The sequence below is a fragment of the Gigantopelta aegis genome, chromosome 1 (genome assembly GCF_016097555.1).
Source record: "Gigantopelta aegis isolate Gae_Host chromosome 1, Gae_host_genome, whole genome shotgun sequence".
NCBI lineage: Eukaryota > Metazoa > Mollusca > Gastropoda > Neomphalida > Peltospiridae > Gigantopelta > Gigantopelta aegis.
The window spans coordinates 33,389,441-33,412,964 of NC_054699.1; the positions used below are offsets into that span (position 1 = coordinate 33,389,441).

The 23,524-nt window shown below is 38.3% G+C and overlaps 1 protein-coding gene across 1 annotated transcript in view; it reads right to left on the reverse strand.

Moving 5' to 3' along the window:
* The window catches only part of LOC121374031 (eukaryotic translation initiation factor 2A-like), a 47,467-nt gene extending 25,125 nt beyond the window's left edge, over window positions 1-22,342 (reverse strand). Inside the window, exons 1-13 of the mRNA XM_041500910.1 lie at window positions 22,286-22,342; window positions 19,262-19,331; window positions 17,379-17,453; window positions 14,913-15,031; window positions 14,389-14,488; window positions 12,951-13,033; window positions 10,155-10,255; window positions 8,814-8,931; window positions 7,690-7,800; window positions 6,798-6,866; window positions 5,529-5,630; window positions 3,855-4,029; window positions 963-1,129 (exon numbers count right to left, since the gene is read on the reverse strand). Coding sequence (XP_041356844.1) covers window positions 963-1,129; window positions 3,855-4,029; window positions 5,529-5,630; window positions 6,798-6,866; window positions 7,690-7,800; window positions 8,814-8,931; window positions 10,155-10,255; window positions 12,951-13,033; window positions 14,389-14,488; window positions 14,913-15,031; window positions 17,379-17,453; window positions 19,262-19,331; window positions 22,286-22,304 — 1,309 coding nt within the window. The 5' untranslated portion in view covers window positions 22,305-22,342. The remainder of the gene's footprint in view (window positions 1-962; window positions 1,130-3,854; window positions 4,030-5,528; window positions 5,631-6,797; window positions 6,867-7,689; window positions 7,801-8,813; window positions 8,932-10,154; window positions 10,256-12,950; window positions 13,034-14,388; window positions 14,489-14,912; window positions 15,032-17,378; window positions 17,454-19,261; window positions 19,332-22,285) is intronic.
* Between the last annotated feature and the right edge of the window lie 1,182 nt (window positions 22,343-23,524).

The following is a 23,524-nucleotide window of genomic DNA, read 5'->3' on the forward strand; positions in this document are numbered from 1 at the left end:
CAGGACAGAACTTTATTACACTCAGGCCTTTATGCAACGGCGTAAGAGTTGATGCCAATTGCTCAAATACAGGGCATTATCCAGTGTCAGACCGATATCAAAAGAATATAACGGCGACATCTAATCCGTTGTTAATTGATGAACAAAAAAGGTATTATCTTGTATCGGCAGCTGTGACGTATTATCCAAACCGCTACACGTAATAGGCCAAGCCGAGTCATTGCATGTGCGGTTACCATTAAAGTAAATTGTTTTCCTGATTGGCGATAACCACATGTCAGCGAAGTGTTAAATTAGAAAACAATAGGTAAATAAAACAAACACTGAAATTCAAAGCATGGCTGGGGTTTACTTGATTGAGATTAACCTGTCGTTGAGATTGGTGATTTCCAAGTTCTTAGCCTAAAACATATGTGCGAGATTAACTACCAATCAAACCACGCATGTCATTAGACTTATTTCCTGTGCCAGAAACTTGAAAGGGAAAGGTAAACAATGCATGCTGTAACTGTGACGATGTAGAGATAGAATGTTACTGCAGTTTGCAGACCTAGCTCAAGTGGATTATTATTATTATATACTGATTGTGTTGTTGATATTATTCGATGACAAACGTCACAATCAAATTTATTAAACGAAATTTCAGCCGAGAGAAAAAGAAAAAAGAAAGACCCCCCCCCCCCCCCCCCCCCCATGATCGAGTGATAACGAGAGGAGGGGGAAAACCACTAGGACTAGTGGTTTTGCTTTTCTCACTAGCCCGAACTTAAAAACCACTAGCCACGGGCGTCGGGCTAGCGGATTTGTCGAATGCTATAGACAGGACAAACAATGGTAAGCTATGTTAAAGACAATACATCCAGTAGTAACCAATTCTAAAGACAATTTACAACTAATGGTAGGCAATGTTGAAGACAGTACAACCAATGTTAAACAAAGGTAAACACAACACGTGTACAAACCCATAGGCTGCTGCACTCCTTCTGCACCCTCAACCGGTTTATACCGGATCGGCTTCTCGGGGTAGAAACCAGGTGGCACCGGCTGCCAACACACTTCCCACAATTCCTTGCCTTGGGTTGTGGGGACGTGAGACAGAGTGGTTCCTGTGTAGTGCCAGATCTTGTAACTGTACGAACACAGATAATAACAACAAGGATGACTTTTAGCAATAAATAATGTTTAACAAATATTAATTTCAACAGATGTACTGAATGAATCATGATCAATATTCAAGGAAGGAAGGAAATGTTTTATTTAACAATGCACTCAACACATTTTATTTACGGTTATATGGCGTCAGACATATGGTTAAGGACCACACAGATATTGTGTCGCCAGTTCATGGGCTACTCTTTTCGATTAGTAGCAAGGGATCTTTTATATGCACCATCCCACAGACAGGATAGTACATACCACAGCCTTTGTTACCCCAGTTGTGGAGTACTGGCTGGAACGAGAAATAGCCCAATCCTAGACTGACCGCGCATCAAGCGAACGCTTTACCACTGGGCTATGTCCCACCATGATCAATATTCAATTTCAACATGTTATTCCCCTAGTCCGAGTGGAGACTTTACATATGTGACAGATAACATTCAATCAAATACATGACACTGTACAATGCATAACAAACAGTTGGTCTCAATTTTGTTGCAGTCTGGTAAAATGTCCTCTTAAAAATGACAAGACTAAGTGATAATGCATGCATAGGCAGGGTTTAATCTTTCGTTTGCAAAATGTCAATTAAAATTGAATTTGGCGAATTGATTTTATAATTAATTTACCAAAACGCTAATTAAAAAATTCCTCCCCATCTTAGAGCTAGCTCTGGCATTCACCAAATTCACCAATGGCAAATTTCAAAAACAACTGGCAAATTTTATTTTCATTTGGCGAAATAATTTCATGTAATAATTTGTATTTTGTTACAAAATAACTGTGTTTCTGCAATTTTTTAAGTTTAATAGATAATTTGGTGAAAATTTCTCTTGTTCCAAAGCTAGCCCTGCATCTGTAGATTGAACATCATCTTTGCTAACTCACTACCGTAATTGCATGTGTATAGCCCACGGGCTATACGTTTTAAAACATTGAAAATTGCCCCCTGCGGCTTATCTGCTGCTGCAGGTTACACAATCTTTTTTGTTTACTCAATGGCCATTTATTGTCAAAAGCAGTTTATCCAGTGTTCAGACAAAAAAGAAGCAAAAAAAGGCATGGTATGTCAAAATTTAACTGAACTGTTTATATTGACGAACATGTAAACTGCACCAAGCACACATTAATCCCACCCACTTAAGTCAGAGCTTTCTGAGGAACTTTGGAATAGTTGCAGCTGTTCTTCTTCTAAATGTTCCGCTAGTGTAGATAGCGGGATATCATCATCATTGCTGTCAGTGTCATCACGTACAGAGACATCGGATTCAATTATGCTTGCCTTCCGAAACGCGTTTACGATGATACGGTTGTCTACTGCGTTCCACGCTGTGTGTGTGTGACCGGCCTCAGTGGCGTCGTGGCAGACCATCGGTCTACAGGCTGGTAGGTACTGGGTTCGGATCCCAGTCGAGGCATGGGATTATTAATCCAGATACCGACTCCAAACCCTGAGTGAGTGATCCGCAAGGCTCAATGGGTAGGTGTAAACCACTTGCACCGACCAGTGATCCATAACTGGTTCAACAAAGGCCATGGTTTGTGCTATCCTGCCTGTGGGAAGCGCAAATAAAAGATCCCTTGCTGCTAATCGGAAGAGTAGCCCATGTAGTGGCGACAGCGGGTTTCCTCTCAAAATCGGTGTGGTCCTTAACCATATGTCTGACGCCATATAACTGTAAAATAAAATGTGTTGAGTGCGTCGTTAAATAAAACATTTCTTTCTTTCTTTTTCCACGCTGTGACGACCCAGTTTACAACTTTGCCATAAGTTGCTCTACGCATGCGTGTGGTTTTCATGTATGTGTGCATGTTGTAGCTCATGCAGCTCTCCCATTGTTCGCACACTTTCACTTTAAACACACGATTAACAGTCAAGTCAGTTTCAAAGGTGAAAACATCTCACTAATTGCGTTCCCTAATTTGCCAATGTAAGCTAACACTCCGAGCAAAATAACAATGCAAGCTACAAGTGCATATCGGTAATTAAGATCATTGACTAACAATGGCTGGTGTTTTTCTCATCAGGCGTTAACCGTTCAAACTAATGTGGGCTATGTGTTGGAGCGGGCTGCCTGATCATCTTTTTTACTCCATAACCATTTATTACCTAATGTGGCTTATTTGGTGCAGCGGGCTATACGTGTGAAATTAGGGTCCATGTTTTTTCTGTATAAAAGCTTTACATATTCATTCTGATTTCCACTTTTTTTTTTATTACTTCTCAGTATGTATCAGTCAGCACAGATTCACAAATTATGTTCTTACGGTAACAGGTGAAAAGCTCGGATTGCTTGGGCACTCACTTAATTGTGGTTGATATACAAACTGTTAACTAAAACAGTAATACAAACTGTTAACTAAAACAGTAATACAAACTGTTAACTAAAACAGTCCCCTTCATAGTCCATTCCTTGACATGGTGTATGTCTCAGTGACCAGAGAGCTACGCCAGCAGGAGCTTTGGCTTCTGTTAGGGACACCCAAGCTGGACTGGTCAATGGGTAGAGGCTAGACTGATATTGACTAAGGGTGAGGTAACCCTAACAGAAACCTCGAGTGTTGAAGTCAGAGGTATTGGGCCACACGGCGCACTCTAATAGACCACAATACCATGCATCAACAGCTATTAGGACTACATTTCTGGACTAAAACAGTAATACAAAATGTTAACTCAAACAGTAATACAAACTTACCAGTTTCCCACTCGTAACCGTGGAGAACAGGTTGCCGTGACGAAGTGTTCCCCGTCAGGGTGCCACATAAAGGCTGTCGAATCGGGAGCTTTTGTCTGACAAATCAGCTTCTTTTGCTTCATATCCCAGAATTCCAAATTGCCACTCAGATTCCCAAACCCAGCAAGGCAAAGGAATGGTAATGTTAAGAAAAGTAAACTTTTTAAAAGTGGTAATTAACTTTAAAAAGTATATAAAGCATCTTTTACTAACAGAATGTGTCTTTTTAAACTACAATAATAAGGAGATAACTGTTGTATCTGATCATTAGTGATGTTCATGCTGGTTTTACAGTAGCAAATTGAGTTTTATTGGCGACGTGGAGTGGAGACAATAAAACAGATATTTGCAACTGTAAAACTAGCATGAACGTCGGCAAATGGTAAAATACAACAGTTATCCCCATTCTAATTCAATAAATGCATTTTCTTTTTAAAAATTGTCTCAATAATTAAAAACCTGGTCACTACTTTACCCGTTTCAAGTCATCCGCCTTGAAAAATAATTATAGCGCAAGTAGATTTGAAAAATAAGTTTTTACATTAATACAACTGCTGCTCCTAATATCGTTAGTATTTTATTGTTTTATTAACAACTATACCAACCATTATTGCTGATTCCACTTATTCCAAATACTCATCACGACAACCAGTGCTCGATAATATGATTCATAATTTGGCATAGTTGCCATTACTCACTTCCACATTCTTGTAAGCATCACACAGGTGACATTACACAAACGTTTATAAACAGCATTTATAACATAAAATTTAGAGAAGTGCACATTTTGCTTCAGAAAAAGATTCAACATTGGTATTTTAAAAGTAAATACATCCCAACTAAACATTGAGAAGTAGCATATGGTTATGTAAATAGGCTCATGGGGAATCACAAACATTTCTGACAGATTCATGCTCGTTTTACTGCCGCAAATGGATTTGATTAGCCAATTTTGCATTATATACAGAGTGAATTAGCATTATAGTTTACTAACAACACAAATTTTAAAACGTTGTCACAATAATACACCGATTGCTAAGCATATTATATATATGCATGTTTATTATATAACATTTAGTGGGAATATCTTAAAATATCAGTGAAATAAAAGTGTTATCAGTCACTCAGTGATGATAACACATTTTAGAGTGAAAATTTAACTTTTTTACCATTTGTGACACCCAATAGACGATGTGTACTTTTGTGCTGGGGTGTCGTTAAACATTCATTCATATTTCACTCTAAAATGTGTTATGGTCACTTTACAAAGTATTTTCACTGTAAGAAAGCTGGAGCTATTTTGCTGCTGGCATTTTAAAAATAAAGTTAAATTGCCAAGAGTTATATAATAAATAGAACATTTCATGTTTTTTGTCAAATATGATTTATATCTCATCTCGTGAAGTTGGCAATCACATCACACTTGTCATGCAAGCGCGACTCGTGAGATATGATTGCACATTTCACTCACTGAGATATAAATCATATTTGACAAAAACCATGAAATATCCTCTATATATCTACATGTAACTGCCCTTCCCATTCCTCTTTTATTATTCCCATCTTGCTAATGAAGTGCTGCTGACAAATGTATACCTTCGTATCATTAACAGAAGTGTGTTTATCAAAGGATACTGTTTCCGTGACTGTTGTACCAGTTGAGATTCCTGGGACCCGTTCCGAAGTCAAACAGTGGCTCACACTTGAGGTTGTACACTGTGGTCTTTGATGGCATGTCTAGCAGTCGTTAAGGAATTCTAACAACACATGTAGCTACAAGACATTATTTATTTATAACACTAAAATGTTGCAGCAACTAACAAATGGCTTCTTGGTCATTTTGAATCTTAATGTTAAACAATATTCGGCAGGAAGGCAAGCAATTATTTTCATACACACACACACACAATGCCTGTTTAAAATAGTAATAAAAATTATACTTTAAATACATTGCGTAACAAACAATTGTTTATATACCAGTCTATGCATGACTGCGTACTAGATGGAATTACAAACAAACTCACTCCAAACATTAGTCTCGATCAAAAAGACGTTTATTTTGTACCGGTAAGTGCATGAGAAAGGTCTTAGTAGCGTGAGGATTTGTTCTGCAGAAAAATGTAGTTGAAGAAGAAGCGTAAGCGGAATAGTCGCAGGCAATTTTCGGTATTCCGTGCTTTATTTTCACTTTCATGACGGAATATTGGAAGAATTGTTTTACTATTCCATTTCGAAATTTACTATTTGCGGAATAGCGTAAAATTCGACCCCTGACTTCATGGGCTACTCTTTCGATTAGCAGCAAGGGAGCTTTTATATGCACCATCCCACAGACAGAATAGTATATACCACGGCCTTTGTTACACCAGTTGTGGAGCACTGGCTGGAGCGAGAGATCGATCCCAAACCGACCGAGCACCAAGCGAGCACTTTACCACTGGGCTACGTCCCGCCCCTATATAGTGTTTTCCCTAGCTTGTTTCAGTATGGTGCGGCACCATGCCTCAGTAGTCTAGCACCATCCTACCTTAATCAGCGACATGCTGCCCTGAGATTAAACAAGCCTTTTTCAATAATTAATTCTAAAATTGCCTTTATAAAATACCCAAAAATGTATTATTAATTAATAAAATATGCCTTTTATATCTTTTGCCATTCATTTATTAAAGCAAGCACATAAATTACATTAATGTTTATTTCAAATAATTTTTGTGTATTTTTAAGAAAATAAAAGTGCCCCGAAAATGGTGAAAATGCCCCAAAAGTGTTTGGTCTACCATGCCTTGCCAAATTTCTAGGGAAATCACTACTATATATTCCAAATGAATCAGTGTTTTGCAAAATTCCAATACCAGTAATGTATATGCTGTTATTTCATTATAGAAACGTTAATACAAAGGATACATCCATACACAACACAGAATTCCTGACAGCCAGGATGCCAGTCCATGCTGTAGATTGGCCCATTCTTTGCTGCAATAAAAAAGTTAATGAATCAACGTGATTACATTTTAACAGTATGGCCTTCTTTTTATCAATATATTTATGACCACATGTATTTTCACAGATATATGTAACCACGGTTTAAATGTAAGAATTTATTATCTACAGCAATTTTAAAAGGTTTTTGCAACAGGCAATATGCTCACCTATAGCAATTGTGTTTGCCTACAGCAATTTTAAACTGGTAACTATTGCAACAAATAGACCCAAAAATAAAAGTTTAATTTTGTTTAACTACACCACTAGAGCACATTGATAAATTAATCATCAGCTATTGAATGTCAAACATTTGGTAATTCTAACATGTAGACATCAGAGGAAACCTGTTACATTTTTCCATTTGAAGCAAGGTTCTTTTATATCACTTTCCCACAGACAGGAAAGCACATACCACAGCCTTTGACCAGTTGTGGTGCACTGGTTGGAACTAGAAAAAACTCAATCAGTTGAACGGATCCACTGTGGTAGTTTGATCCTGCAAGGCCAGCACCTCAGGCAAGCGCTCAAACGACAGAACCAAAAACAACACTAGAGCACAGTGATAAATTAATCATCGGCTATTGGATGTCAAACCTTTTGTAATTCTGACATGCACTCATCAGAGGAAACCCGCTACATTTTTCCATTAGCAGCACGGGCAGGAAAGCACATACCATGGCCGTTGACCAGTTCTAGAGCACTGATTGGAACTAGAAAAAAAAACCCAATTAGTTGAATGGATCCACCGAGGTGGTTCGATCCTGCGACATAAAACAAGTCTTCAACTAGTCCTTCAACTGAGATTCCTTCTTACCCAGTGGAACGAGACAACTGTCCCCGTTCGTTCCAATGAAGTGCAGACCTTGTTCTCCGTAATAGGAAGAGTCAGAGGATTCCGTGGACGTCAGGATCAATAGACCGGTACCTAGAAACAACAACCAAACAACAAGTGATTAATTTATCAAAAGTTAAAGAACATGCACAAAATATGCAGCCCTTGCAATTTGCATCAGCATTCAACAACGACTAAGTAAAAGCTGAATGAATGATGTTTAACGACACCCCAGCACAAAAATACACATCGGTTATTCAGGCTCAGCAGAAGCAAGAAGACAATGGGGGGGGGGGGGGAGAGGGAGGTGACCGAGATCAAAGCAAAGTTTCTAGGGGGTTCGGGGGTACCTGCTCCCCCCCCGTAAAATTTTGAAAACTAGATGTTCTGAAATGCCATTTCCTGCATTCTACAAGTAAAATTCAGATTTACTACCAATAATATTTTTGATCCACGTGCCTGCTATTGGGGGTCTAACAAAGGTAACTTCATGAAAAGTAAAAGCTGAAGTAAATTTGAGTAAACACCGATTCAGAGAGTAAAATCAATTAACCCTTTTACCGCCAATAATTTTGCTTTGCTGTACTAGTCCAACATTGAAAAATTGCAGTATATTAACATCCTGTTTAATGTGCATACGACTGCTTTTTGACGGAAACTTATTGACATATTGTTGAGTTATACAAACGTTAGTATATAACTTCATTGTTAACTCCAATTGGCATATAATGTGTTTTGGAAATAAGTTCTTCATTTAGTATGTGATGTCACGTACTACATGTACATTGCTTACAGAATGACATAATCAGTGAGGTAGCAACAGCAGTCTACCTCCTGGATGACGATACCAATTAACCAATGAAAAGGGCACTTTACCATCCGTGGTAGATCCTTTTTCTAGCATGGCTTTCTGGCATCTTTCTACCAACTGATCCAACTACAATATTTAATCAGTAGCTTTATGCTGGCTTTTGTTACCTAATTATAATTTCCAATACTTGATACCTGATGTACCTACCAATTACAATTTTTACTTATAATATATGATACTTGATGTATCTACCAATCACAATTTTAAGTAAATATTTGATACTTGATGTATCTACCTGCTTTGTTCCAACAGAGAGCTACCCGTTCTGCCTTGAAGAAACTCTTGTTTGCTATAGCTGCTGTCTGACCACCGAAATTAGGATATCGGTAGACTCGCACATAGGACGGCTGACCCTGTACAAATACACAACAACAGTTATCAGCTTACTATGTCAAATTGGAAGGAAATGTTTTATTTAACGACGCACTCAACACATTTTATGGTTATATGGCATCGGATATATGGTTAAAGAGAGACATGTTTTATTTAGCGATGCACTCAACACATTTTATTTACAGTTATATGGCGTCTGATATATGGTTAAGGACCACACAGATATTGAGAGAGGAAACTCGATGTCGCCACTTCATAGGCTACTCGTTTCAATTAGCAGCAAGGGATCTTTTATATGCACCATCCCACAGACAGGGTAACACATATCACGACCCCTGATATACCAGTCGTGGTGCACTGGCTGGAGCAAGAAATAGCCCAATGGGCCACCAAATGTGGGTCGATCCTAGACTGACTGCGCATCAAGTGAATGCTTTACCACTGGGCTACGTCCCGGCCATGTCAAGTCAGAATCACAGACAGACATACACACTGACAGACAGGGGACTACTTCACAAAGTTCTCTTAAGTTACACCATCCTCAGTGGTGCAGTGGTTAAGCCATCAGACTACAGGCTGGTAGGTACAGGGTTCGCAGCCCAGTACAGGCTATATTTTTCCATCAGAATCCTGAGGTCTTTTATATATGCACTTCCCCACAGACAGGACAGGGCAGCACATACAACAGCCTTTGATATACCAGTCATTGGGCACTGGTTGGGATGGAAAAAAGTCGATCCACTGATGGTGTTCGACCGTACGATCTATGCACCTCGCTAAGCACTCTGCTGACAGAACTAGATCATGCACTAACATTTCTAAAGACTTGGGAGGGGACAAGAGAAATAATACTACCTCAGACTGTACAGAAGAAAGAAAAAAAAAGAAAGAAATGTTTTATTTAACGACACACTCTACATATTGTATTTACAGTTATATGGCGTCAGACATATGGTTACGGACCACACAAATATTGAGAGAGGAAACCCGCTGTCGCTACTTCATGGGCTACTCTTTTCGATTAGCAGCAAGGGATCTTTTATATGCACCATCCCACAGACAGGGTAGTACATACCACAGCCTTTGGTATACCAGTCGTGGTGCACTGGAACGAGAAATAGCCCAATGGGGCCATCGACGGGGATCGAACCCAGACCGACCGTGCATCGAGCGAACGCTTTACCACTGGGCTATGTTCCGCTGCATACAGAATACAGAATACCGAATACCGAATACAGAATACCTTGCTTCCAGGAACATATGCTGCTACCATGTAGGGTTTGGGACACAGGGCAATGCTGTACTCGGAGACCTTCTGAAGATGTAGCTTGTTTTTGATGGCGTCTGGCAAGAGAAACAAGTATACAACATGATTAAAATGCTACAACTCCCTTACCGGGGTTTCTGTCAGAAAGATATTTTCGGGTATGGCGCTATGGAATTGAATTTTTAGAATGAGTGCGCTGAATGCGACCACAGTCGACGTGGGATCTGGGGGACTTCTCCTAGAAAGAAAATAGTTTAGGGTTAAGAAAATCATACAGTATTGATTAATTTTGTCAAAAGGTCAACTTAAAAAAATAAAATCTGCAAAAACAAATTGGGGTATGGCATCATACCGTATGATGCCATACCCCAATTTGTTTTTGCAGATTTTATTTTATTTTATTACCCAAATAATATTTTTGGGGGGATATGATTTTACCCGTTTTACCGTCTGGCAGAAACCCTGCTTACAACAGCACAGGTGAGTTATAACTAAAATAGAACTAATTTATTATAAATAGTATAATATAATATATACAAAAGAAAGAAAGAAAGAAAGAAAGAAAGAAAGATTTTATTTAACGACGCACTCAACACATTTTATTTACGGTTATATGGCGTCAGACATATGGTTAAGGACCACACAGATTTTGAGAGGAAACCCGCTGTCGCCACTACATGGGCTACTCTTCCGATTAGCAGCAAGGGATCTTTTATTTGTGCTTCCCACAGGCAGGATAGCACAAACCATGGCCTTTGTTGAACCAGTTATGGATCACTGGTCGGTGCAAGTGGTTTACACCTACCCATTGAGCCTTGCGGAGCACTCACTCAGGGTTTGGAGTCGGTATCTGGATTAAAAATCCCATGCCTCGACTGGGATCCGAACCCAGTACCTACCAGCCTATAGACCGATGGCCTGCCACGACGCCACCAAGGCCGGTATATAATATATACAAGGCCATTTTTAAGTTAACAGTTTCCGATCATTCTGATCACTTCTTCTCTTTTCATCCTACTGTCTTCTTTGTACTAACCTGATGTCACATTCTACAAGGATCTTTTTGTGCTTGGATCCGGTCGACTACCTTACAAACATGGCCACAGATCACAGTTATCTTCCCATTTGGTTGTCCAAAATCCAGAAATTTGTCTGCGCATATAGTCTGCAGTTTGATTGTGATTATTTCATGGCAGACAGCTTTGAAGTGGCAACTATTTGACTGAAGTTGACAGGGGAAAGCATGTAGTTTGTAAACATGTGTAACTTGTTGACATTGAAGACGTGTTTGTGGTAATTCTGGCCCATGAAAAAGTAGTGCTTTTTGTGTAAAATGGGTGTACTCCGGCCAGAATTAGTAGGTGTGTTTGTTTAAATCAATATGCTGGGAGAAAGAGCTGGACAATAGGGGTTGTCCTTTTCAGGGTATGTTTCCCCCAGGCAGGCAAACGTATCCATGGGCCTGCTGATATTAATAAAAAATTTATAGCCACTAACGCAATATAGAAACATATAGCGTAATAAATTGTGGTCTGTGGCCACATCGCACTAAATACTGCATACTAAGATGAATTCCATAAATATAACCATAATGGCAGGGAACATTTTCGCATCGCGATTCGCTACGCAAGTTTCAAAGATCACTACACAATTTTAAGACATTAAACAGAAGTTGCTAATAAATTTTCAATTGACGAGAAATATCACTAATCAAGATATAGAAAACAAAATGTTCCCTGAACGGATGCCGCCACCTTTGTTATTTAACAGAGGAATGGTCATAAAGAAAGAAAGAAATGTTTTATTTAATGACACACTCAACACATTTTATTTACGGTTGTATGGCGTCAGACATATGGTTAAGGACCACACAGATATTGAGAAAGGAAACACACTGTCGCCACTTCATGGGCTACTCTTTTTGATTAGCAGCAAGGGATCTTTTATATGCACCATCCCACAGACAGGGTAGTACATACCACAGCCTTTGATATACCAGTCGTGGTGCACTGGCGTGCATCGAGCGAGCGCTGTACCAATGGACTACGTCCCGCCCCTGGAATGGTTATATAACCATGGACGTGTATATAGCTTCAGGGAAAAGCCCAGTTTACGGCCAACACACCTCATGTAAACTTTCTTTTGAGTTTGATTGTTAGTTTTAAAGAATTAAACAGACATACCCTAGTTTTTTAAACACTAAGACATATTTTTGACTATTATAGCCGTTTTTGACAACTGAAATCATACCTTACTTACAATGTAGATTTTATTGTTTAGATTACCCATTTCCGTACATTCGGAGTGTTTTTGGTCATCCTGGAGATTTTAATATCACAAACAGTATTTCTCACATTTTTAAAAACGCACGTGTGTCTGAGAGGTAACAGTTATGGAGTCAAGTTGTAGTTTATTTTTTCACCATTTCAAAGTCACAGACTCATGTTTCACTCAATTAGAACTTTATCCAAATGTGTTACAGGTTTGTAGATTAACTAAACTTAGTGTTAATTTTCACGGGATGAAACTAGGGTATGTCCCTTTAACTATAGTCTGTCCCATCCTCCTACAAAAATGTTTTTTGTAAATAATTTAAATTTTGTTTGACACTTGTAGAAGAAAAGTAAACGTCTTTTAGAAATAACAAAAAAATTCTATTTTTATGTGCAATTTAGAAAATAAAGGCTCAGAAATAAATAACTTGTAATAAATTCCATAGCATGAAAAATGGCGATCCCTGTGGGACAGACTATATTTAAATATAATACTAACCAAACTTGTTGTCTTCATAGAACTGTAGCTCGTTGTTGACATTTCTACCACAGACTGTGTCATCCTGACTCCACTGAGGACACCTAGAAATATCCCAATACATTTTTATTAACTGGCACTTTCTTTTATTAGCCGAGGATCGGGCTCAGTCAGGAGAGTGCTTGCCTGGGGTTCTGCGTCATAGGATCGAACCACCTCAGTGGACCTTGAAAATCTGCGTGACCCATTTATCAGTTACGCAGAAATAAATCCATGTACAGTGGTCTCTCCAGTATTCAGGAAAGGGATGGAGGGAATCGATAGAGCTGTTTCCACTTATAGGAAGGGATGGTACCTAAGATTTGCAGGGTACAAGTACTTCGAAAATGTCTTGTAAACGACGATGAACCTGATCACTCTGATAGTTCAAGACGATGGCATGACTTGTGATTTTGGATGGCGGCCTAAATAAAATGGATGGCAGGCGTATTGGAAATTATTCTTAAGAGATGGCTGGCCAGCCATTGCTTATGACATGTAGCAAGACCCCTGATGTAACCCACTTCCCTTTTGCTTAACCCATTATATCCATGTAAATGGTGCTCAACTTTTTGTGCGAATAAAAATAGGTTACGCAAAATTAAGATTTGCAAGACCAACGCACAAATGAAACAAACATTCTCACAATTTTCAGAGACACGTGGACCCATTCCTTGATAGTTTTTTTCCCCATCCCAACCAGTATACCATGACTGGTATATCAAAAGTCATGGTATGTGCTGTCCTGCATGTGGGATAGTACATATAAAATATCCCTTGCTGATAATGGAAGTACGTAGCAGATTTGCAGTAACATTACGAGTCAAAAATTATCAAATGTTTGACACTTAATAGCTGATGATTAATAAATTAATGTCATCATCTCACAGACAGGAAAACACATACCACAGCCTTTGATACACCAGTCGTGGTGCACTGGCCCACCGGGCTACATCCCATCCCAAATCAATATCAGTCTATAAAATTAATTCAATGCATTTCTGATAATGTCTGATCATTTTCTAAGCTTGGGCCTTAACTTTCTTTATTTTCTCTCTAAAACTGGTCATGTTGTTCTAACTGAGTAGTATGTCTTGTTTTTAAAATATTTGCAGTCAAAGTTGAAGTAATAAAAGTTGTCTTGGCTGTATGGAAAATGTAAAGAAAAATATTTAGGGTACCAAGGCAAGGGAGGGGGCACCATGGCCATTGAGGATGGACCAAGGCAGATGAGGATGACCCTAAATATATCCACCTATTCTGTACAATCCTTGGAGAAAAAAGAAAAAAGAAAAGAAAAAAAAGCTGCATCGCAGCACCAATTCTGGAACTTTGGTCTGAACAGAGACACAACTTTTTTCTTTCTTTTTTTTTGGGGGGGGGGGGGGGGGGGAGGGGGGCACCTAAAACAATGTCTTACCAGTTCATTTGTTTCTTCTGAATAAATGCTTTGGCCTGTTCTCCTGTCTTAACATCCCACAGGAATAAATTTGGACGTCCAGCTTTAGTGTTTTGATCCACTGTAAGAAAAAACAAAAACAAACATAAATGAATGGTTTATTCACAATTCAAGATGACCTCAGATTTTTATGTTCAAAGATTTTAGAAAAACACGTTTTAATTGGGGAAAAAGTAAAAAACATCTAAAAACAAAGCAATATTATTTATTTGTTCAAATTACAGTCTATAGCTTTGCATAAGTCCCAGTACACATATACCAGGCATCTCACACCAGCGCGCCCCCACCCCCCAAAAAAACAAACACCTACATTAAATTTAAAAAAGATAAAAAGTAAAATAGTGGACTTAGTCTCATTTCTGACTATATGTCTGAATTACATGTATCAAATGTTTGACATCCAATAGCCGATGATTAATAAATCAATGTGCTCTAGTGGTGTCATTAAAGAAAACCAAGATTAACTCTGATATGGAGTTACTCACCAGTATATGGAGTCCATGTTGCTAAGATATTACCCTGAGAAGAAAATTTCATCTGAGATACCTTTGGATTGTCTATTACGTGGAGACTTTGATGGGTTGAAGTGTCCACAATGTGCACACTGAAACATAAAGTATTTAATTATATATTACCCATTTTAAAATAGAATTAAAAAACCTGTAGGCAACACACTATCATTTGGCATATCGTTACTTGCTATAGCAATTTAATATAGTCCAGTTTAGGAAATAGTTCCTCATAAAACAAAATACTACAAAGTTCTGATATGCTTTTTGAAATCTTTCTTTGATCATTACAGGTAGTTTGGCGTCTGTAGTATTTAAATAACCTATTGGTTAGTACATGTGTATGCTTAGTCAGACTTTAAACCTTTTGGCCACCACTTAGTAAACTTTGCTTGTTTTTTGTAAATAGTCTGACACCCTTTATTTTTGGCAGTCCGTCTAAATTGCTCTAATCACCTTCAACTTTGGATGAGCAGTCAAATTTTTTGACCAGACATGACTTTCTCAACTTTACTAAATGTTTCCAAATTCCACCCACCTCAAACTCCCCCTACCCCTCCGGAATTATTGGTCAGAGGCTAAGTCCGGGGTAGGCGTGCCTGAACCTTCAGGATATGGGCACGTTAATAGAGTTCCCTTCCTTCCCTACACATATATGTAGCAGTTACTGATAACAACTGTTCAAGTGGTATGGTGCCGTAACAGGGCCCAACAAATTTTCATATCTCCTAAGTTCAAGGGCCATAACTCTGTGAAAAGTGGGTAAACCAGCATGAAATTTAAACTTAATCTGTAATAGTACATGACAAAGCTATATGTTGATATAGTTTAAACTCAATATCTTCAAGCTTTGTAAAAAAAAAAAATGTCTGGATTTTTTTTCTTCGTATTTTCTAAGTTCAAGGGCCACAAACTGTCAAAACTGAGTAAATCGCCATGAAAGTCAAACTTGATTTGTAACAGTACCTGATAAAGCTATACACAAAATTCCAGACCAATATCTGGAGGCATTGTGGAAACAACATCTGGAAAACTGTATGTGGGACAGGCAGACAGACAGGAGGACGGAATTTAAATAGATTTTTCATGATATAGTTTCCTTTGGACGTCAGAATATAATAGAAATTTGTTTCTATTTGCTGAACCTACATACTGAATACATGTAACTTACACATTTGTCACATTTTCAAACATATTAATAGACTCAATCATATGTAATCATGTGAGAGAAAAAGTACCCACGACATGGTTTGAAATTTCCACCACCAAGGGTGTACTTTTCTATCCCACATGACTGCATTTGATGGAGTCTTTTTCTCCCATCCACTCGATAAATAAACCATTATTTTACACAAACAAATAAATATGGCTGAAAAAGTAAGTTCTTTATTTGACCATTTTATCATAAACTACACTACAGGGATGTCATTAATAGCCGGCACCCGGCGATTTTTCGCCGGCTATTGAATCAATTGTCGCCGGGTATCGAACTTCCAATAAACAATGCTTGTTGACTTTTTGTTGATTAATGGCCGCCTATAATTTGATTTTCACCTGCTATTTTTATTTTTAATGACATCACTGCACTATCATATTTGTTGCATCTGTTTCGTGTGCTAAATATAATTGAACACTACAAATTAACAAGATAGCTTTTATAATGAAGGTTTTAATAACAAAATATTGATCTTATATATTAGTATATTGTTTGCTATGTACTTTGTAAGGTAGTGAAATCAGGGCCCCAACCCTGACACTATCATAACATATTTCTGGGGCAATAAACTATTTAAAAAAAAAAAAAAAAAAAAAAAAAAAAAACATTTTATCTGAAACTAACCAACTCGCATTAATATGACATCATATATTACCAACGATATACTAGTACTCAGAGCTTCTAGAATTTTTTTAATTCCACTAGCCATGGGATCAGTGATTTTAAAAATCCACTAGCCATGGGATCAGCGATTTAAAAAATTTACTATCCATGATTAAAAATTCATTAGCTCTACTTGAAATAAATACAATTTTACTAATAGTAATAATGAGATATGTCACCTAGAGAGGGAGATAGAGCTTAAAACCTCTTAGATTGGGGTGGGAAGAGGGAGCAGGATATTCATATTTACAAAATAAGACTTAAATGCAGTATCTGACAGGTGTTTTTTTCATTAGCCATCGGGCTAGTTATGTTAGTTATTTACTAGCCCAACACTGAATATCACTAGCCATGGGCTACCATAATCTTGAACCCTTGAGTACTACTCCCAATGTTAAATTCAATGACGTCATAGCCCATACAAGACAGATTTATTCCATATGGGCTGATGTCATGGAATGGGTCTGTCTTGCATAGCTTGGGATGGGAGAAAAATTAAGTTTCACACCAGAGGTGTATTTTTTGTGTTGGGGTGTCATCATACATTCATTCATATTAAATACCTTTCTGGATTGCACCAGGCAAACAAGGAACCATCTTGACTAAAACACATAGACCTGCAGTTGTTGTTGTCATCTCTATAAAAAATATAATAATAAAAACATAAATAATTCAATATGTATATGGTCTGTATATATAAGTTTATGAGATCACACCAATTTACATGTACCGGTACATACATACATACATACATACATACATATATATATATATATATATATATATACACACATACACATACATGTATATATAATAATAATATTATATATATATATATATATATATATAGAGGTTATTACCAGAGTGTTTCTTGGTATCGTCAATATCATATATTAGGAATAAAAATTGTATTATGCGAGCCTCTGGCGAGCATAATACATTATTTCTATTCCTAATATATGATATTGACGATACCGAAATACAAGCTCATATAAGCTCAAGCTTATAACAACATGTTTTTGTAAACTGTACACGCAACTTTAATTCCAGTCCGCCATTACTAGATATTCAAATGACGTAAGAATATGTGACGCGGTGTATTTTTGAATGGAAATGACGTCAAACTCGAATGACGTCATTTTGGATGTCCTTACATCAAAATAAAGTTATGTCTAACGTTTTTTGTTTTTTGTTTTTTGTTTTCTGAACGCTGGACAGCTTTCAGTGTCAAATTGCCATTGAAATGTTTTTATTTGATGACTATGAATGCATACGTCAATCATGGAGTGTCACCCAAGTACGTTTGCTTAAATGTCAATAAACCTAGTGCCGAGACCTTGACTAATTTACATCTAATTTGCAAAGTTATCAAATTCTCAAAGTATGTGATCTGAAAAATATCACATACTTTGATTGCACTGAAAATGTAAGATATTATATGATAAATAAATTATATATATATATATATATATATATATATATATATATATAAATATGTAATACTATGTAACTATTGTTGGGAGTTGGTTTCAATTTTATCATTGATCATCTGTTACACTGTACCGGCCTCGGTGGCATCGTGATTAGACCATCGGTCTACAGGCTGGTAAGTACTGGGTTCGGATCCCAGTCGAGGCATGGGATTTTTAATCCAGATATCGACTCCAAACCCGAGTCAGTGCTCCGCAAGGCTCAATGGGTAGGTGTAAACCACTTGCACCAACCAGTGATCCATAACTGGTTCAACAAAGGCCATGGTTTGTGCTATCCTGCCTGTGGGAAGCGCAAATAAAAAATCCCTTGCTGCTAATCGGAAAGAGTAGCCCATGTAGTGGCGACAGCGGGTTTCCTCTCCAAATCTGTGTGGTCCGTAACCATATGTCTGATGCCATATAACCGTAAATAAAATGTGTTGAGTGTGTCGTTAAATAAAACATTTCGTTAGTCGACCATATTCGTACCGGTCCAACAACCACGCGGTTCTAAGGCCCCATGGCTTGGCAACGTTTGACTTACATGCAGATGTGGACAGACCTGGCACTGGCTATATATGTATTTTTATATTTTGAATGTCGGGTTTTGACTTAAACATACATATATTCAATGACGCACTGGCACAGGGGATATTAAAATCCTTTATTGCCTTCACAAATTTCCTCACGCCGTTACCGAGACCCGAACCTGTGGCACCCAATCGCTCGCAATTGTTGGGCCAGAACGCCACCAATCAGACCAACTACGCTCCACAAAAATAGTATGTATGTGTGTGTGCATGCGTGCGTACATGTATGTATGTATGTATGTATGTATGTATGTATGCATATATATATATATATATATATATATATATATATATATATATATATATATATATATATATATATATATATATATACATACATACAGGAATCTCATTCATCCAAAAATATATATGGTCAATACATACCCAACAAATGAAGGGGCAGAACCAAGCTGTGGTGGTCCATTAATCATAGATATTCCCTCCGAGCCTCGGACTGCAAAAATAACATATAAACATACATACATGTATACTGTACATATATAACAATTGTTCATAAAAAAGTCACATGATCTAAGTATGCAAAATAAACATTAAAAAGTTATTTATTTTAATTTAATGGTTTTTCTTTTTGTTTACATATTATCAGTTAAAATTGGGCAAGTGAATTTTTCGCCATGGCCAGTGCATTTTCAAATCCACTGGCCACATGGCAAGTGTATTTTAAAATAATTCTAGAACCAACCCCTAACCTGTTTTACGAAATGACATCCCAGCTGGTGTAATGACGTCATTTTCTGAGGTTTATCGAAGGATAACATTCAGTTTTTCTTCGACATTGTCCAATCAGAATTGAGGAAATCATATAAATGCAGAAATTTGGTAATTATATACTACTCAAAAGAATTTAAGGGTTATAAATGTATAACCAAATAAGTTTCAGAGTGTATTAGATTGATGATGTAAACTACACCAAAAATTTAATTTATTGTTCCATATTTACAAAAAACCACAAATAAACGTCACTGTATACAAGAAAGTCACATGACATGCTGTCAAAGTTGAAGGTTGTCAAACATGGATTTTACACATTAGAACATTAGTTTAATAGTGTGTGAATCCACCCCTGGCGCGAATACACTCGACACATCGTTGCCTCATGCTGTTGATCAGATGTCTGAAGAACTCTTGGGGAATGGCCTGCCACTCTGCCATAAGAAGTTGACCCAGATCATGAAGGTTGGCCGGAGGGGCATGGTTATCCCGAACTCTCCTGCCTAATTCGTCCCAGGCGTTCTCTATTGGGGCCAAGTCAGGCGAATATGCTGGCCAATCCATCCTGGCGATACCTTGTTGTCTGAGAAAGTCCGTTACCACCCTGGCGCGGTGGGGTCTGGCATTGTCATCCTGCAGAACTGCCCCGCCGCCAATCTGCTGAAGGCCTGGGAGAACCAACGGCCGGATAATCTCATTCAGATAGCGGATTCCATTCAGAATGCCATCCACCACATAGAGGGGGGGTCCTGTGGTGGATAGAGATGCCGCCCCACACCATGACGCTGCCACCACCGAACCGGTGACGTCTAACGTTAACGTCAGCGAAGCGCTCCCTAGGACGTCTGTAGACACGAACCCGACCGTCGTTGAACTGATGACTAAACCTGGACTCATCAGTGAACATCACTCGACCCCACTGAACACGTTGCCACCGCAGATGAAGTGTGCACCAGTGACGTCTGGCCGTTCTGTGACGTGGTAGGAGTGGTGGTCGAACAGCCTGGCGACGGCAGCGTAGATTATTGGCTCTCAGACGATTGCGTATGGTTTGATCAGACACTCGAGTTCCAGTCGCAGTCCGCAGATTGTCACGTAATCGGCGTGCAGTGGTTGTGCGTTGACGTAGAGCCATATTGGTGATGTAGCGGTCCTCTCTATTTGTAGTGCTTCGGGGTCTTCCCGAAAGTGGACGATTTCGAACAGAATTCGTTGCTTGGTACCGTTGCCACAGTCGGCCAACGACACTCTGACTGACACCAAGTCTCAGAGCAACATTTCTTTGCGTATTGCCATCCTGAAGCCAAGCAATAGCCCTTCCTCGATCTTCGATAGTCAGTTGACGTCGTACGATTGTCGAATTTGGAGTGTGCAACGTACACGAACGCAAGCTCCAATTATACGGAAATTCAGCATTGGGAACATGGAATACACATGCAAAGCGTGCAAATGAAGCGCTTTGTGAAAAAGCAAGTTATGGGCACTTAGCAGACCTTTCGCTTTCGCCCTAATTTACGTGCAAATGTAAGCATGTTTTCGCCATTAGAACTAGTCGACAGTGTCAATGACAGTGGATTTTAATTCATTTATGGGTTTCTTAGACCCACTTTCGTCAAAATGGAACAATACCATGCGTGACATTATGGTCTAGCTAATATAATTGACATTCAGAAAATAATGTCGAAAATATCGTCTCTCTCTACTCACACAAATTTAATGATAAAGGAATATACTCTTTATTCAAGAACTGGATGCATCGTTTTGTTGGGTTTTTTTCTTTTCATGGAAGACGATGGAATTGTGTATTTTATTTAGAGTATAATGTGGGATTTTTATCACTGCACATGCTTTAACCATTTTGTTTACTAAATTAATCTCTGTTGGTGTCAACAAGCAACAACATTAAAGTCAACGTAGTCACATTCTGTGAGGGAAGCCATGGAATTCCATCAGGTTTGTCGTTTTAATGATCGCCTAGTCTCTTCTTTTGGAAATTTGTAAAACAATATTTTTTTTTAACATCATGTTATGGTTTATGCAGCCAAATGCACAAGATGTTTTAGGCATCGTGATCGTTAACTGTTGTAAATGATCGACCAAAGATTCCTCATTTCACTATCAAACCATACGTAACTAAGGAGAAGCTTCACCCGGTCACGTGATAAACAATGGCGGCCAGGTGTCGAGTACCCGTATGTTCGGTTCCGAGAATGGTACGAAATGACTAAACATTATGGTACGAGATGGTAAAAAGTAGGTATGAAATGACTGTGGTACGAAATGACCAAAGCACTATGGTACAAAACGACTATGCCTAAGGTACGAAATGCCTATGGTACGAAATGACCATAAACTATGGTACGAAATGACTTTGGTACGAAATGACTAGTAGGGTGTACAAGTAACAAGGAGGGATAGGGAGATGGGTTGAGGGAGGGATGAAGAAAGAGAGACAATGAGCGATAGAAAAAAAGAGGGAGCGGAGAGAAAGGGAAGGGGTGTGGGGCTGAGGTAAACAAGAATGAAGGATTGAGGGAGAGAAGGGGGGGGGGAGAGAGGGAGGGCGGGGCGAGATTATTTCTAAATAATTATGGTTGCTGTATTATGGAATGTCGAATTTTGACACTCATCTTACAGAGATCTATATTTAAAAGTATTACTATTTTATAAACTCACGTGCTAAGGGCGCAGACATCTTGGAAACAAACTCTCACAAAATCACGTATATTCACGTCCACGTCCACAAGCCGACTAACTTATTAGCTAAAATACATTCGCTTAAAAAATATATCCCTTAATTTTATAATATATAGTAAAGTTAAGGTTATTTTCTCTTTATGTTTTATTTACAAAAATAATTGTCCGTATAAATGTTTGTCTTCTGCGTGTGACAATTTGTGTTGCATTTGAAAAATTATTACTTGTATGCATTTCCGCATTGGTGCGGAATAATACAGTGATGAAATGAAAATAGGACCTTCTTTTCACTGTATTCTGGAATTGAGAACTTGTGTTTATTTCGCAGCATCGACGTTTTAAAACAGTTTTACAATAATTCGTAACATTTCTGACTCCAAAAATGGCAGGAAAGCAGCGGATGAGACTTGCTAATGAAAAACACAGTAAAAACATATTAACGAGAGGGAATGTTCCAAAAAGTTTGGTAAGTAACATGTTCCACGTAGACAACAAGTTGTCTTCAAGTCTTGTAAACAATGAATTGACATATGGAATTAAAAAGTAATATTAATAACAATAATTTATGTGTTTTATTGTATTTTTTATTCCAGAAACCTGCAGAAGAGAAATATCCAGTTGGGCCTTGGTTACTTGGATTGTTTGTCTTTGTTGTGTGTGGATCTGGTAAGAAATTCTGTCAAAATCACTGATGTTATTTGTAAATTTCGCATGTTCAGGTTGACCCAGAATCATGTGGACCATATCTAGCTAGATGTGAGCCTCCATATGGAAGTTATGGGTGGGTCGTAGCCCGGTGGTAAAGCATTTGCTTGACTCGCTGTCGGTCAGGGATCGATCCCCGCCGGTGGACCCATTGGGCGATTTCTATGTAGAACTTTCCTTTGGCACAGTCACGTATAAAGAACATTATAAATAGTTGGGGTTAGGGTTAGTGAAATACTTGTCATAAATAGTTAGAGTTAGTGACAGTGCCAAAGGAAAGTCCTTCCAAAAGATCCCTTGCTGCTAATCGAAAAGAGAGTGCATGAAGTGGCGACAGCGGGTTTCTTATCTCAATATCTTTGTGGTCTGACGCCATATAACCGTAAATAAAATGTGTTAAATAAAACATTTCCTTCCTTCCTTCCATATGGAAGTTATGTTTTTCACTCACTTTTCTCTTTTTTCCTCCCATCCCAAGGAGTCAGATGGGGTGTATGCAATTTTGGTTATGTG